The sequence below is a fragment of the Gorilla gorilla genome, chromosome 14 (genome assembly GCF_029281585.2).
Source record: "Gorilla gorilla gorilla isolate KB3781 chromosome 14, NHGRI_mGorGor1-v2.1_pri, whole genome shotgun sequence".
Classification (NCBI taxonomy): domain Eukaryota; kingdom Metazoa; phylum Chordata; class Mammalia; order Primates; family Hominidae; genus Gorilla; species Gorilla gorilla.
The window spans coordinates 123,933,850-123,946,722 of NC_073238.2; the positions used below are offsets into that span (position 1 = coordinate 123,933,850).

A 12,873-nucleotide genomic window follows, 5' to 3' on the forward strand; every position below is an offset into this window, starting at 1 on the left:
TGTGCACTTTTCTAAATGCCTGGATTTTGTGCCTATTATAGAACAGTACAATTTTTTCCGTGCCATCCCAAAATAATAATTTTGGACATGTAAGTTTATTTGATCCCTTAACCCTAAGGCACTGCATTCTTTGGCCACCAGGAGTCTGTGGTGACTGTCCCCCTCTCCTTCAGCGGCTCCGCCCACTAGCCATTCAGATCTATTTAGGCATGTTGAATTCACAGCAAGAAACGAGCATGGGACCACCCACACCCTATGTGATTTCAGAGCAGCCGAGCATTTTTAATAAGTTCCCAGAGCTTTCTAGTGTTTGAAAAACCATTCGCTGAATCTGTGAATGTGAAATACAACTCACGTGTAAGAATGCGTTCAGGGGAAGCCTGGCGTTGCTTGAAGGCACTCTCTTCTGTTCTATTTCCTGGACTTGATGGAGCTGAGTTGCCCATTTACCCCCAAGATTTTTTTTAAATGGACCCACACATTTAATACTGTGTGATAATGTTTCTCCCTTCTGTCAAACGTGGGCCATGCATTCATACGCTTACTCCCTTTAGACTCTCTAAGCAAGTACACTGGATACTTTGTGCTGGGTAGAGATTAATTTACCCACTTTAGGCTCCAAGGACACCATAGTCTTGTGAGGCAGTAACTAATTCTACCCACATGCAATAGATCAACATTACTCCAACTCTTGTAATATACATGATACTTTTTAAATGAAAGAAAAACATCCCCTTGACCCTTAAAGTTTCTTAAATTATTTTACAATGTTAATTAAATGTATAGACATGCAGTGTTACAAATAATCTCTTTACTCTTTGAGCTTTCATTTCAGCTATAAAACCACGGCAAATTGACCACTTGAGTAGAATAAAAGTCTACAAAAGCAAAATAAAAGTAAAATTCACAACATTGATGTTAGGCATGAGATTTTGTTTAGCTGAAATGACATGACTGTTGGAAACGCGCGCTGACTATTCTATTCATCAAGTTCCGTCAAGCTTTGTGCGTTTTTCCCACTTTATGCCACTGGCTAACCAAGCCCCTACCACTATTTCTATTTGAAATGACAGCCAGCTTTTGAACTTACCCTACTTTGCAATATCACATAGCTTTTCTTGCAGGAAAAAGAAAATGTATTACATATTAAATCCATCTGCTCTTTTCTCATTAACCTACAACAGTATAAATAATATTACTTCTGTCATCCTACTTGTAAATAAAATACAAAGACATAAAAAAACTCATTGAGTACTAGCTTGAAATATAGATATTCAAGATGATACAAAGTACAATTACTTTAAAAAGATATCATGAATATATAAACGCAAATAAATTTTAAATTGTTGAAGGAATTTGAGGACTCCTGAAAATACAAACCCTAACTTCAGAAGCATTGCATTTAACAACTGTTTAAATAGGTCACTAAAATCTCTTTATACTCTTTTTTATCTTACCCCTAAAATTCAAAAAAGCTGTAAGAGTTTTCTAATTTTCTTCCTGTAGAACTTTATTTAGTTTTGAGTCATATATAAATCATAGTTATGTTTTAAATCTAATGTGTTGCTCAGTATTTTCTGGGTTGCTTTTTAGTAATAAAAGAATAAATTATGTTATATTTATAAAAGGCCATAAATCGTGAGAAGTGCACCTATTTAGCATTACTTAACTGAGTCATCAGGATAATCGTAATTCAGCAGTGTTTAAGGATTTTGTTCAAGTCAAGGAGCTAACCATGGCACAACTGTAACAGCTCATATTTAAACAGCACTCACTACTTTTGTGAGGCTTTCTTTTAAGACACCTGCATATGTGACTCATATAATCCACATCAAGTTTTTACAAGGTAGGTAATTTCTTGTGGTCCCACTTTACAGGTGATGAAGCCAGCGAATGCTTGTTCAGCATTGCACAAGTAGCTTGCATAGTTGGGTTCCATCCCAGGCATTCCGGCTCCAGAGGCCAGGTTTTTCAGCCACACTGACTGTGCTCAAAACCATCCTCCAATTCCACATGGGTTTGTCATTTCATCATAGAAAATGAAGTTTAATGTCATTCCTGTCACTTGTCTACGTCAAATCCTGTGGAAACCCTTCTCCTCGCATGTTCTTCTCCCCTTTTCTAACTGGTTAGGTGCCCATCTCACTTCTCAATATTCAGATCAAAGGTTAATTAACTTGTGAAGCCTCCTCAGACTTTCCTCCATAAAGCTTCCTTTCTCAAGTAAATGGTTTAATAAAAAAGGTTTAAAAATATATATATATATATATATATATTTACCGTCATTTTGCCTCACTGCGTCTCTGTGCCCTGGGTAACACTTTAAGACATGTGTTTTGTTTGTCTAAAAGCTCCTTGAAAAGCAGCTGATTTGTCCCATTCATGAAGCAGGGAGCTCCTAGAGCAGAGGCATACGATGCAAGCGTGAAGGTTTGCAGATGTGGAGCCCTTTGTACTTTCCCAGTCATAACACTTGCCTTCTGGTTCTAAAAGATAATGATTCTGTGTACAAAGACTATTATAAAAAGTTCCAGAAAAGAAAATAAATAAGTGACTCATTATCTGAAGTGGTGATATGGGGTGAAGATAATAAATCTTTTAAAGCAATGGAAAATGAGCTTTAAGTTAAAAGATACCACTATGGCATCCTTTATATTGTACAAACAAATCAGGATAAATTATACACAGTGTGAAGCCAGCTGACTCCAACCTCACGCTGCCAGCAGCATCCTTAATCCCCAGAGGCAGTTTTTCTCTTTCCAAAAAGAAATGGTATCAAAACTAAAGCTTTTTGTTACAAAATCACTATTGCTTTTTTAATGATAATATTTAATTTACTGTGAATATCAAATAATGGTAAAGGAAGCCATGAGTGTTTTTGTTGTTACCAGTAGTACATAAAGTTTAAAGAATGGATAAACACTGATTTACATGATTTTACAGCACTGACTATTTTAAATGCTTTGTATTGTTTATATAGTACTGGACTGCCATTTAGATAGCATTCATGATTGTATTTGTTTGCTATTCTAAAATTTTAAAGCTTTTTCTCTATGAGAAAAGTAATTCTTGTGTTTCAGAATCTAATAAATAGATAGAAATAAAGCAGATTAAATATTGTTAAGGAATACTGGCCTCCTCTTCTGATCTTCTATTTCTTGGCTCACAGATGATGATTTTAAAATGCCCTCTCAGCTAGGTTGAAGGTAGTGGCCTATCATAGTCTTACATAGAATTATAACCTTCATTATAACATAACCTGTGAAAATTCTTTGGTTTTATTTTAAATCAAGATCAATAAAATAAGATGTTAGCATCTTATTTCAGCCATTCTGGCAATTCTTATATACCTAGTAGATTTTACTCAATAGCTATTAATGTCTGTAATAGAAAAGAAGAAAATTTCCATGAAATCCCTCAATAAAGGGGTTTATTCTGAATGTTAATTGGTTATTGCAAACATCAGTCAAATTTTTGCTTATCAAACAACTATGCAAAGTTCTTGTTTGTTGATTCAAATATGGTGTCCTGTACTCACTACATTATTCAAGACATCAATACCCTCGTTAAGAAAGGGCTTTCAAAGGGTTTATGTGCGTAAGTTTCACCTTTTATAAGGTACTTGGGAATTCAGATATTTTTAGTAAACACTGAGAAGCTTTGAAAGGGTAAGACAGCATTTTTTTCCAAAAAGAGAAGCAATGACTCAGGGGATCTGGGACTTTTTTTTTTTTTTTGTCAAAATCCTTCCCGACAAGCCTAATTCAGATGAGCAGCCGCTGAAAGTCACTCTCAGCAGATTGGCACTGCTGCTATGCTTCTATAGAGTGACTCAAATCTTTAAGTCTGTTCCTGTTATGAAGGTTAAGCAGAGGGTCACATCTAGTATATTTTGGTCACTATGAAACTGCTGAAAAGAGTTTAGGATTTAGAGGAAATCTGGAGTGGATGTATTTCGTGCTTGGTGTAAGCACAGAGTTGTATGGTCTATCAAACACTAGCATCGAGATAAATACAGCATATGCCATAAGGAGATGGAAGAGTAACACCAACTGCTGGGTAGAGATTTGGATTCTGTTTGTTTGTCTAGTTTTTATGCTTTACTTTGTCTTGTTAGGAATTAGTCTCTATTTTCATATCCTTTTCTCTACAGTTCTTGCGTTCTTTTAGATTAATTGGATATTTATTATTTCACTGTTACACTAACTTTGATTAAATATTATATTATTCTTTTAATAATTTCACAAGAGAAGACAACATGCATCCTTTACTCATTGCTTCCTAACAGATTTGATCACTTTGACCACTTTTCTAATACTGCTAGAACCTTAAGACCTCGAAACTCTACTTAATCCCAATAACAAGGTTTTGCAGCTATTGATGGCATGCACTTGTGTTATTCATGTAATTTAAAGTCTACAAACATTTCAAGCATATAATTTATAGTTACCCATGGGTTTACTAATTCCAGTGTTGTTAATTCCCTCTTACATTTCCATTTTTTCCATCTGGAATCATCGTCTTCTACAAAAAAAAAAAAAAAAATATCTTATTTCTTTCTATTAATGTGAGAGGTTTGATGACAAATTCCCTCATTTTTGTTTGTCCAAAAACATCTTTATTTCACTTTCTTTTTAAATTTCTTTTATTTCCATAGGTTTTTGGTGAGCAGGTGGTATTTGGTTACACAAGTAAGTTCTTTAGTGGTGATTTGTGAGATTTTGATGCACCCATCACCCAAGCAGTGTACACTGAACCCAATTTGTAGTCTTTCATCCATCATGCCCTCCCACCCTTTCCTTCCAGTCCCAAAGTCCATTCTGTCATTCTTATGCCTTTGCATCCTCATAGCTTAGCTCCCACTTATAAGTGAGAACATAAAATGTTTGGTTTCCCATTCCTGAGTTAGTTCACTTAGAACAATAGTCTCCAATCCCATCCAGGTTGCTGCAAATGCCATTAATTACTTTTTATGGCAGAGTAGTATTCCATCATGTATATATATATACACACACACACATCATATATCTATACATCATATATATCATATATATGATCATACATATGATCATATATGGGGTATATATATATCACATATATCATCATATACCACAGCTTCTTTATCCACTCATTGATTGATGGGCGTTTGGGCTGGTTCCACATTTTTGCAATTGCTAATCGTGCTGCTATAAACATGCATGTGCACATTTTTTTTTGTATAATGACTTACTTTCCTCTGGGTAGATACTCAGTAGTGGGATTGCTGAGTCAAATGGTAATTCTACTTTTAGTTCCTTATGGAATCTCCATGCTGTTTTCCGTAGTGGTTTTACTAGTTTACATTCCCACCAGCAGTGTAGAAGTGCTCCCTTTTCACTGCATCTATGCCAACATTTATTATTTTCTGATTTTTTGATAATGGCTATTCTTGTGGGAGTAAGGTGGTATCACATTGTGGTTTTGATTAGCATTTCCCTCACCAGTAGTGATGTTGAGCATTTTTTCATATGTTTGTTGGGCATTTGTATATCTTCTTTCGAGAAGTGTCTACTCAAGTCCTTAGCCCACTTCGAAAGAAATTATAGATGGTGCGAACAAATGGAAACACATCCCATGCTCTTTGATGGGTAGAATCAATATTGTGAAAATGACCATACTGCCAAAAGCAATCTACAAATTCAATGTAATTCCCATCAAAATACCACTATCATTCTTCACAGAACTAGAAAAAGCAATCCTAAAACTCATATGGAACCAAAAAGCCCACATAGCCAAAGCAAGACTAAGCAGCAAGAAAAAATCTGGAGACATCACATTATCTGATTTCAAACTATACTATAAAGCCACAGTCAAACAACATGGTGCTTGTATAAAACAAGCAGATAGACCAACGGAACAGAATAAAGAACCCAGAAATACACCCAAATACTTACAGCCAACTGATTTTCAACAAAGCAAACAAAAACATAAAGTGGGGAAAGGACACCCTATTCAACAAATGGTGCTTGGATAACTGGCAAGCCACATATAGGAGAATGAAACTGGATCCTCATCTCTCACCTTATTCAAAAATCAACTCCAGATAGATCAAGGACTTAAATCTAAGACCTGAAATTATAAAAATTCTAAAAGATCACATCAGAAAAACTGTTCTAGGCATTAGCTTAGGCAAAGACTTTATGACCAAGAACCCAAGAACAAATACAACAAAAACAAACACAAACAGGTGGGACTTAATTAAACTGAAGAACTTTTGTATGGCAAAAGGAATAGTCAGCAGCATAAACAGACAACCCACAGTGTGGGAGAAAATCTTCACAATCTATACATCCGACGAAGGACAAATATTCAGAATCTACAAGGAGCTCAAACAAATTAGCAAGAAAAAAGCCAAACAATCTTATCACTTTCATTTTCGAGGGGTATTTTTTATTCAGTGTAGAATTTTATGTGGACTTTTTTATTTTTTCTCTCAGTAATTTAACCAGGAACATGTTGGCTTCTGGCTTCCAGTGTTTCCATGAAGACATCAGCTTTCACTCTTACTGTAGTTCCTCGCTGGGCTGTGCTGGAGAACCAGTCTACCCCTGGTTCTCTCCTAATCCTCAGGCTTGATCCGCCTGTGCCTTTAATTGTGAGGTCTTTGTTCCTTAGCCCTGAAAGATGACAGCAAATCTAGCCCTGTGTTTCAGAGCTCCCAGCCTGGCTCTGCAGCCTTGTGCCCCACACAATTTCACAATCCAGAAAATGTTTTAAGATGAGACTGGCCACATGCAAGAGGCCATCATCACCCCTGCCAGGGTTTTACTTCTGAAGCACCTCTGTCATTGTAGGAGATTTCATTCTGCTTTCTATAAACTTTGGCCTAGGGCACCCATCACCCATGCAGGTGAACAGCTAAATGAGTGTCCCCTGTGGACGATGGTTGTGCATTTGAGGACCTGTAAGTTTCCAATTTGTTTCTTTAATCCCATGAAACTCCAAAATATCATGTGGTTTATCTTTCTTCCAGAAAAAACTCTCTGGATCTGGGGAAATGCTCAGAATTGGCAAATGTCCCCGGGAGGAAAAAAGCAGCTGGTAATTATCAGTTCACCTCAAAAAGCTTCACTCCATCTGGAATTCTCTCCATTTGTCAGAAATTCCTGATGTTTTAGAAAAATGACTTTTTTGAAATTTTTACAACAGGAACAATAACATGCTATAGCTCTCTAGAAGTGAACGTTCCTCAGTTTGTTTTCTAAATAAATGAATATGAAGTTGTGTCATTTAGGAAACACGGTGTCTTAAGAAAACTTGGGGAAAATAATCAGTTGACATGGTAGCGATATTCTTCCATCAGTTAAATGTTGTTTCCTAATCTGGTGACATTGTTTTCAGAGATCACTACTGTATGCTGAGTGTGTGCCAAGGAACATAAATATGAATGTTCCATGTCCACACTAATGAGACTGAAGGGAATGTAACCAGCACAGCACACACTGGTGGAGGATGACGGAGGAGCTGGCACACACTCCTGGACAAACATAGAGAGATGACTGTGGTCCCATTCGGGAAAAGAAGGGAAGAGGAACATGGTACAGGGGACTCTGATCCTTAGCCTGTATCAGATCCTAGACCACAATAGTTGGGTTAAGCACAGTAGACTCACAGCTAAAAGCATATCTTCTTTTGAGAATTGTCTACTCATGTCCTTAGCCCACTTTGAAAGAAATTATAGATGATGTGAACAAATGGAAACACATCCCATGGACTCTTGGGCCAGGCTGCCAGGATCTGTCATTTTCCATGTGGCTTTGGCCAGATTACCTGACTGCCCTGTTCCTGTTTCCCCATCTGCAAAATAGGAGTACCCACTTTACAGGGCTCTTAAGAGCTGACGAGTTAATGCCTGGAAGGTGCGTACGAAAGCACCTAGCACATGTGTAGCCAAAGTGTTCACTAAATAACCTGATTTCATGCAAGCTCCCACCACCCTGCTTTCTTGGCTCACTCTGCTGAGAGTAGAAGCAATCTGGCTTCCACAAGCATCTGCCCAACAGAATTTCTCATTTCCAGGCCACTCTGATGCAGCCCTAAAGACTAAAAAAAATACCCTTTTAAGAGGCCCACTCTGCTCTGCAGCTCACTCTCTGTTATGTCTAGAAATTGCTTTAGGGCCTGAGTAACCATAGTCCTCTTTTCTACCCTTAAGCTCTTCTTTCCTCTGGTTGTCTGTAAATTCAACTGGGGAGGCTCCTTTTACTAATAACCAGCTCCAGAACTCTAGTTACAGACTCTGAATATGGGTTTGACCTTCATGCTGTAAACATCATCTCCTTGATCCCAGCCTTTAAAATCCTCTTTCGGGGGGAAACAGTAGGCTCAGGTGTTGGTGTTAGAATTGGGCCTGGATGGAACACTCACTCCGTTTGCTGCTTTCAAGTGACTGTTTTCTACATAAGTGCATAACCACTTGTGTTCTGTTTTGTTTTATTTTCTCTCATTTTAATGGAGAGGGTTGTGATGAGATAGCAGAAGTGCTGGAACAAAGTAGTTCGTGCTTTGGAGGTAGGATGAGTCATCTCATTTCCTCTGAATTCTCCCCAGTATTCCTATTCGGATTTCCAGAATCTCATTTTTTTTTTTAAACCAGTATACTTCCTTAGAATTGCCAGAAAAATTGAAATCTGCAATGTCCAGCTACTACAGACTTCTGGCGGCTGGCAGAAGAAGGGTGACCCCAGCTACATAGCCAGCTTGTCTTGTGCCCTAGCTGAAGTCAGGGGGTAAGCGTGGTCTGCAGGGTGTCTCTCTTCAGGGGCCATAGTGACGCAAGATGATGTAGCCAATACAGTTACATGTTTTGATGCTTTCCTGCAAAGGCCCATAATGTTCCCATCTTTGAGGGCTCAGCGTCTGAGAGTAGTACACAGTTGCTAATTTAGCTCATTGCTTTGTCTCACTGCCACCAAATAGAGCAGGCAGGTAGATACACCAAAGAGGCTTCAAATATTCTCAAGCACAGCTAGCCTGCCTTGAATGAGCTCATTGGATATTTTAGTGACTGCCTTTTGGAACACCTAATGCTTGAAAACATTTTCTACATGAGTGTGGTGTGATTGTGTATTGTCTATGAACGGACCCTCATGAGTAGGGGTCCATCTTTGGGTCCATGCCTTATGGTCGGAAGTGAGGTCATGTAACCCTAATAGTCATGTTTGACTATGAACTATGTGGACAGATGGAGGAGCAGCTCCGAGGATGGAGTGACGCTTGAGGAAGCTCTGTTAATAGCAGAACATCTATTATGGATAGAAATTAAATGAAGAGAAAGTACAAGATGCCATAAGAATGTACACAATAATCGAGGGCATAGGTCAAGCAGACATTTGATTCTTTCTTGTAGCCTCTGGAGGTGCAGCACACATTAACACTCTACCTAGTTCCCAATGTTTTGTTGCAGTCATTGCCTTAACTCAGCAATTCACAGCCTCCCTAGCCCAGTGCTGTTTCCAGAGGCAGCAGTGCATGGAGATTGAGGAAAGAGGCTGCCTCTTTCAGCACCAGTCCTGCCCCTTTGTATCCAGGTGTTGCTATCACACTTCATACTCATTCACAATATTTGGTGCTACCTGTTTTTTCTGCCCCTCTTCCTCCCACAGGTAATCCATCAGCTGAGGCTCTCAGAGAATGAAAGTGTGGCCCTGCAGGAACTCTTGGACTGGAGGAGAAAGCTCTGTGAGGAAGGACAAGACTGGCAGCAGATCCTGCACCACGCTGAGCCCAGGGTGCCTCCCCCACCACCTTGCAAGAAGCCCAGCCTTCTGAAGAAGCCAGAAGGGGCCTCCTGCAACAGGCTGCCGTCTGAGCTCTGGGACACCACCATTTGATGTGGCCTGAACTGCAGACTCACAAAATAGAACTGCCTACTGATTCCAGGCTGCAACAACAGAAGGCTGCCTTCTGACATGCGCTGGGGCTTCTCTCCATGCATTTAGACAAAAAAAGCACAGGACACAGACACTAAATATATGAGATCCCGTGTGTGTGTGTGTGTGTGTGTGTGTGTGTGCGTTTGTGTGTGTGTGTGTGTTCTTTCTTATCCATCTCGTGGTGATACACTCTGATTTTCAAGCTCCTCATTTACGGCTCTGTGCTACCCCTAGGTAGCAAGAGAGAGGCTGGGAAAAGTGTGGACGTGGCCAGAGAAAGAGAGTAGCGGAGGAAAGGAGCAATCCATGCACACTCTGTACAGTTGTTTTTCTACGGTTCAACAGTCTGTTCATTGTACTTCCAATGGTTTTATTATAATACAGTATATGGGACATATATTTTATTTCTTTGTAGCTATTTGTGTTTTATTGGTATTATAAACCTGATAATTATTTACATGTTTATTACTGTAATTTTATAAATTTATGCAATTGGTGGTGCTTCCTTTCTTCAAAATACAGATTTGAAAAAATCATTTCTAGATTATTTTTTTCCTCCACAGTCCTTTTTTTTCACCTAACGCACCTAAATCTTGAAACTACATTGTTGTTTTAGCTTCGCCAGTGTCACCCCTTGCAAAACTATGAATTGAGCCCCACGTTTTAGGTGTTACTCATGGATGAGGAGGCTGTTCTTTCCTATGCCCTGTATTTCTGGATAAGTGGATTGTGCACCCTTTAGTTAAATTTCACCTCCCGACTTCAGCATAGATCACAGGAAATCACATGGCACTCGGTTAAACACGTATGGCTTCAAATCCATAGCCGGTGGTGTAAAATGATCATATTCATTCAAAGGCCTACACAGTACAAATGAGCACGCTGCCAGTACTGGTTTGAGCAGTAGGGGCTGCATCGCACAGCGCTCGTCCCCCGGGACTTACACTGCATGATTCCCTCGCTGTATATCCTCAACCCTCCCATAATGCAAGGCCTTGTTCATTGATGTGCTTTCGTCGGCTGTCGGAAAGTTCTGAGCAGTGGCTCCAGACCACCTTGTCTTGCTACTTGGAACTTTTTATTCATACCAGCCTTTGAAAAGTTACTGTGCCAATAAAGAGGTACAACTGTGTTCTTCTATTGTTTTTGTTGTTGTTATTATTGTCTCCCATGAACTCTTGTGTTTTCTGGTCAGAGAAGTAGGGGCAATGAAGTGATCTCACCCAGACTCCCTTAATGTGGGGGCTATAGCATTGTGCAAACTTTAGACACCAATGATGTTTTATAATACAGGCTTTATGATGATTCCAGTATGGTGAGACCAACAGGTCTGGAAGGGAGTCCCATTGAAAAGACGGCTTGTCATCCTCAGAAACCTCAGAGAAGAGGACACATAGTGCCATCAGAGGGCCACACCAAGGTCAGCCAGGAAGCAGAGGGCATAGGGGGAGCCTTTTATTTTAGTTCGCACAACACTAGGAAATGACAAGGCAGGATAAGCAGGCATAGAACTGACTGCTTTGAGAAATATCGGTGGGTTCTGGGTCAGAGGAGCCATCCCTACCTGTCTGGGACCTAGCCTTAAGGTGATTAGGGTGGGTGGAGAGTGGCCTGGAATGACAGCCCTATGAGAGCCCACAGGGGAGACATACTAGGGATGTGGGCTCTAGATTGGTTGACTTGTCTTTGAAAATCATGTTCTGGGGTGAGTCGTCACTATCTTTTGGACGTGGCTAACCCTGGAAATGGCAATTCCTCCAAGGTCAGCAGGGCCCCAGATGCCAACGCATCAGAACACAGCAAATAAAAGCACGTGGTCCATATGTAGTTACTGCAATGTTACTGCAGCTGCCCAGCAACCACAAGGAAGTGTTCTGCCTGACCTCCAGCCTGACGACAGCCAAGTCCCACTCCCTGCCTATTTCTCTCTCATCTTTGTCCCTTCTGACTTCCAACCCCAGCGAAGAAGCAATGGAAGAAGCCAACTTTCCCTTGATACATGGCTTCTTGGGCCATGCTATGGACATAGTAGGCACTTAATGATCTTAGTTGAATTAAAACTTTGAATTGCATTCTCCTCCCCACAATATATTTAGGCCAAGGTGAAAAATAAACTGTTTAAGCATTGCACATTGCAAGAACTTGCTTCAAATGTTCACTGAGCATTGTACTGACTGTGCGAGGTGCTCAGCCCATGTGATTCCTAAACTGGCTATTTTGGTTAGGGCTGCTGTAACAAATTGCCATCAGCAGGGTGGCTTCAACAACAAGCATGTATTCCCACAGTTCTGAAGCCTAGGAAGTCCAAGATTAAAATTTCCACAGATCCTGTGTCTGGTGAGGGCCTGCTTCCTGGATTGCAGATGGCCATCTTCTCACCGTACCCTCGCATGTTCAGAGAAGAAGGGGAGGAAGCACCCTCTCCGGTGTCTCTTCTTATAAGGGCATGAATTCCATCACGAGGCCTCGGCCCTCATGACCTAATCATATCCCAAAGACCCTGCCTCCAAATTTCATCATAGTGGGGATCAGCGTTTCAGCATAGGAATTCTGGGAGGACACAATTCAGTCCACAGCACTGACATATGCCTACAAGGTAATTTTTATCATTTTTGTATTGATACTGAAATTGAAGCTTATAGCTTTAAGCAGCCCATCAGATATAAACTCTCATCTTTATGATTCCAATGTCCATGCCATTTTAATTTGATATACAGAAATTGCCAACTTACTTTATGAAAATACACCTGAAATGATGATGCATGACCATTGTAGGGAGACCTTACGTGAAGTAAGGAAGTCACAAGCCACATGTGTGTCCAAACCACACAACTCCCTATTAACCCAAGTTGAAGCATTGGGGCCTGTGTCATCACTAGGTAAACATTACAGTCACCTATTAGGGTACTATGAGCATCATGAACATGAAATATTTAGCCTCTCAGTAGTCCCTCTGCCT

General features: G+C 39.9%; 1 protein-coding gene across 1 annotated transcript in view; it reads left to right on the forward strand.

The window, feature by feature from the left end:
- The window catches only part of MYO16 (myosin XVI), a 583,910-nt gene extending 572,856 nt beyond the window's left edge, over positions 1-11,054 (forward strand). Inside the window, exon 35 of the mRNA XM_019039479.4 lies at positions 9,645-11,054. Coding sequence (XP_018895024.4) covers positions 9,645-9,872 — 228 coding nt within the window. The 3' untranslated portion in view covers positions 9,873-11,054. The remainder of the gene's footprint in view (positions 1-9,644) is intronic.
- The last annotated feature ends 1,819 nt before the right edge of the window (positions 11,055-12,873 follow it).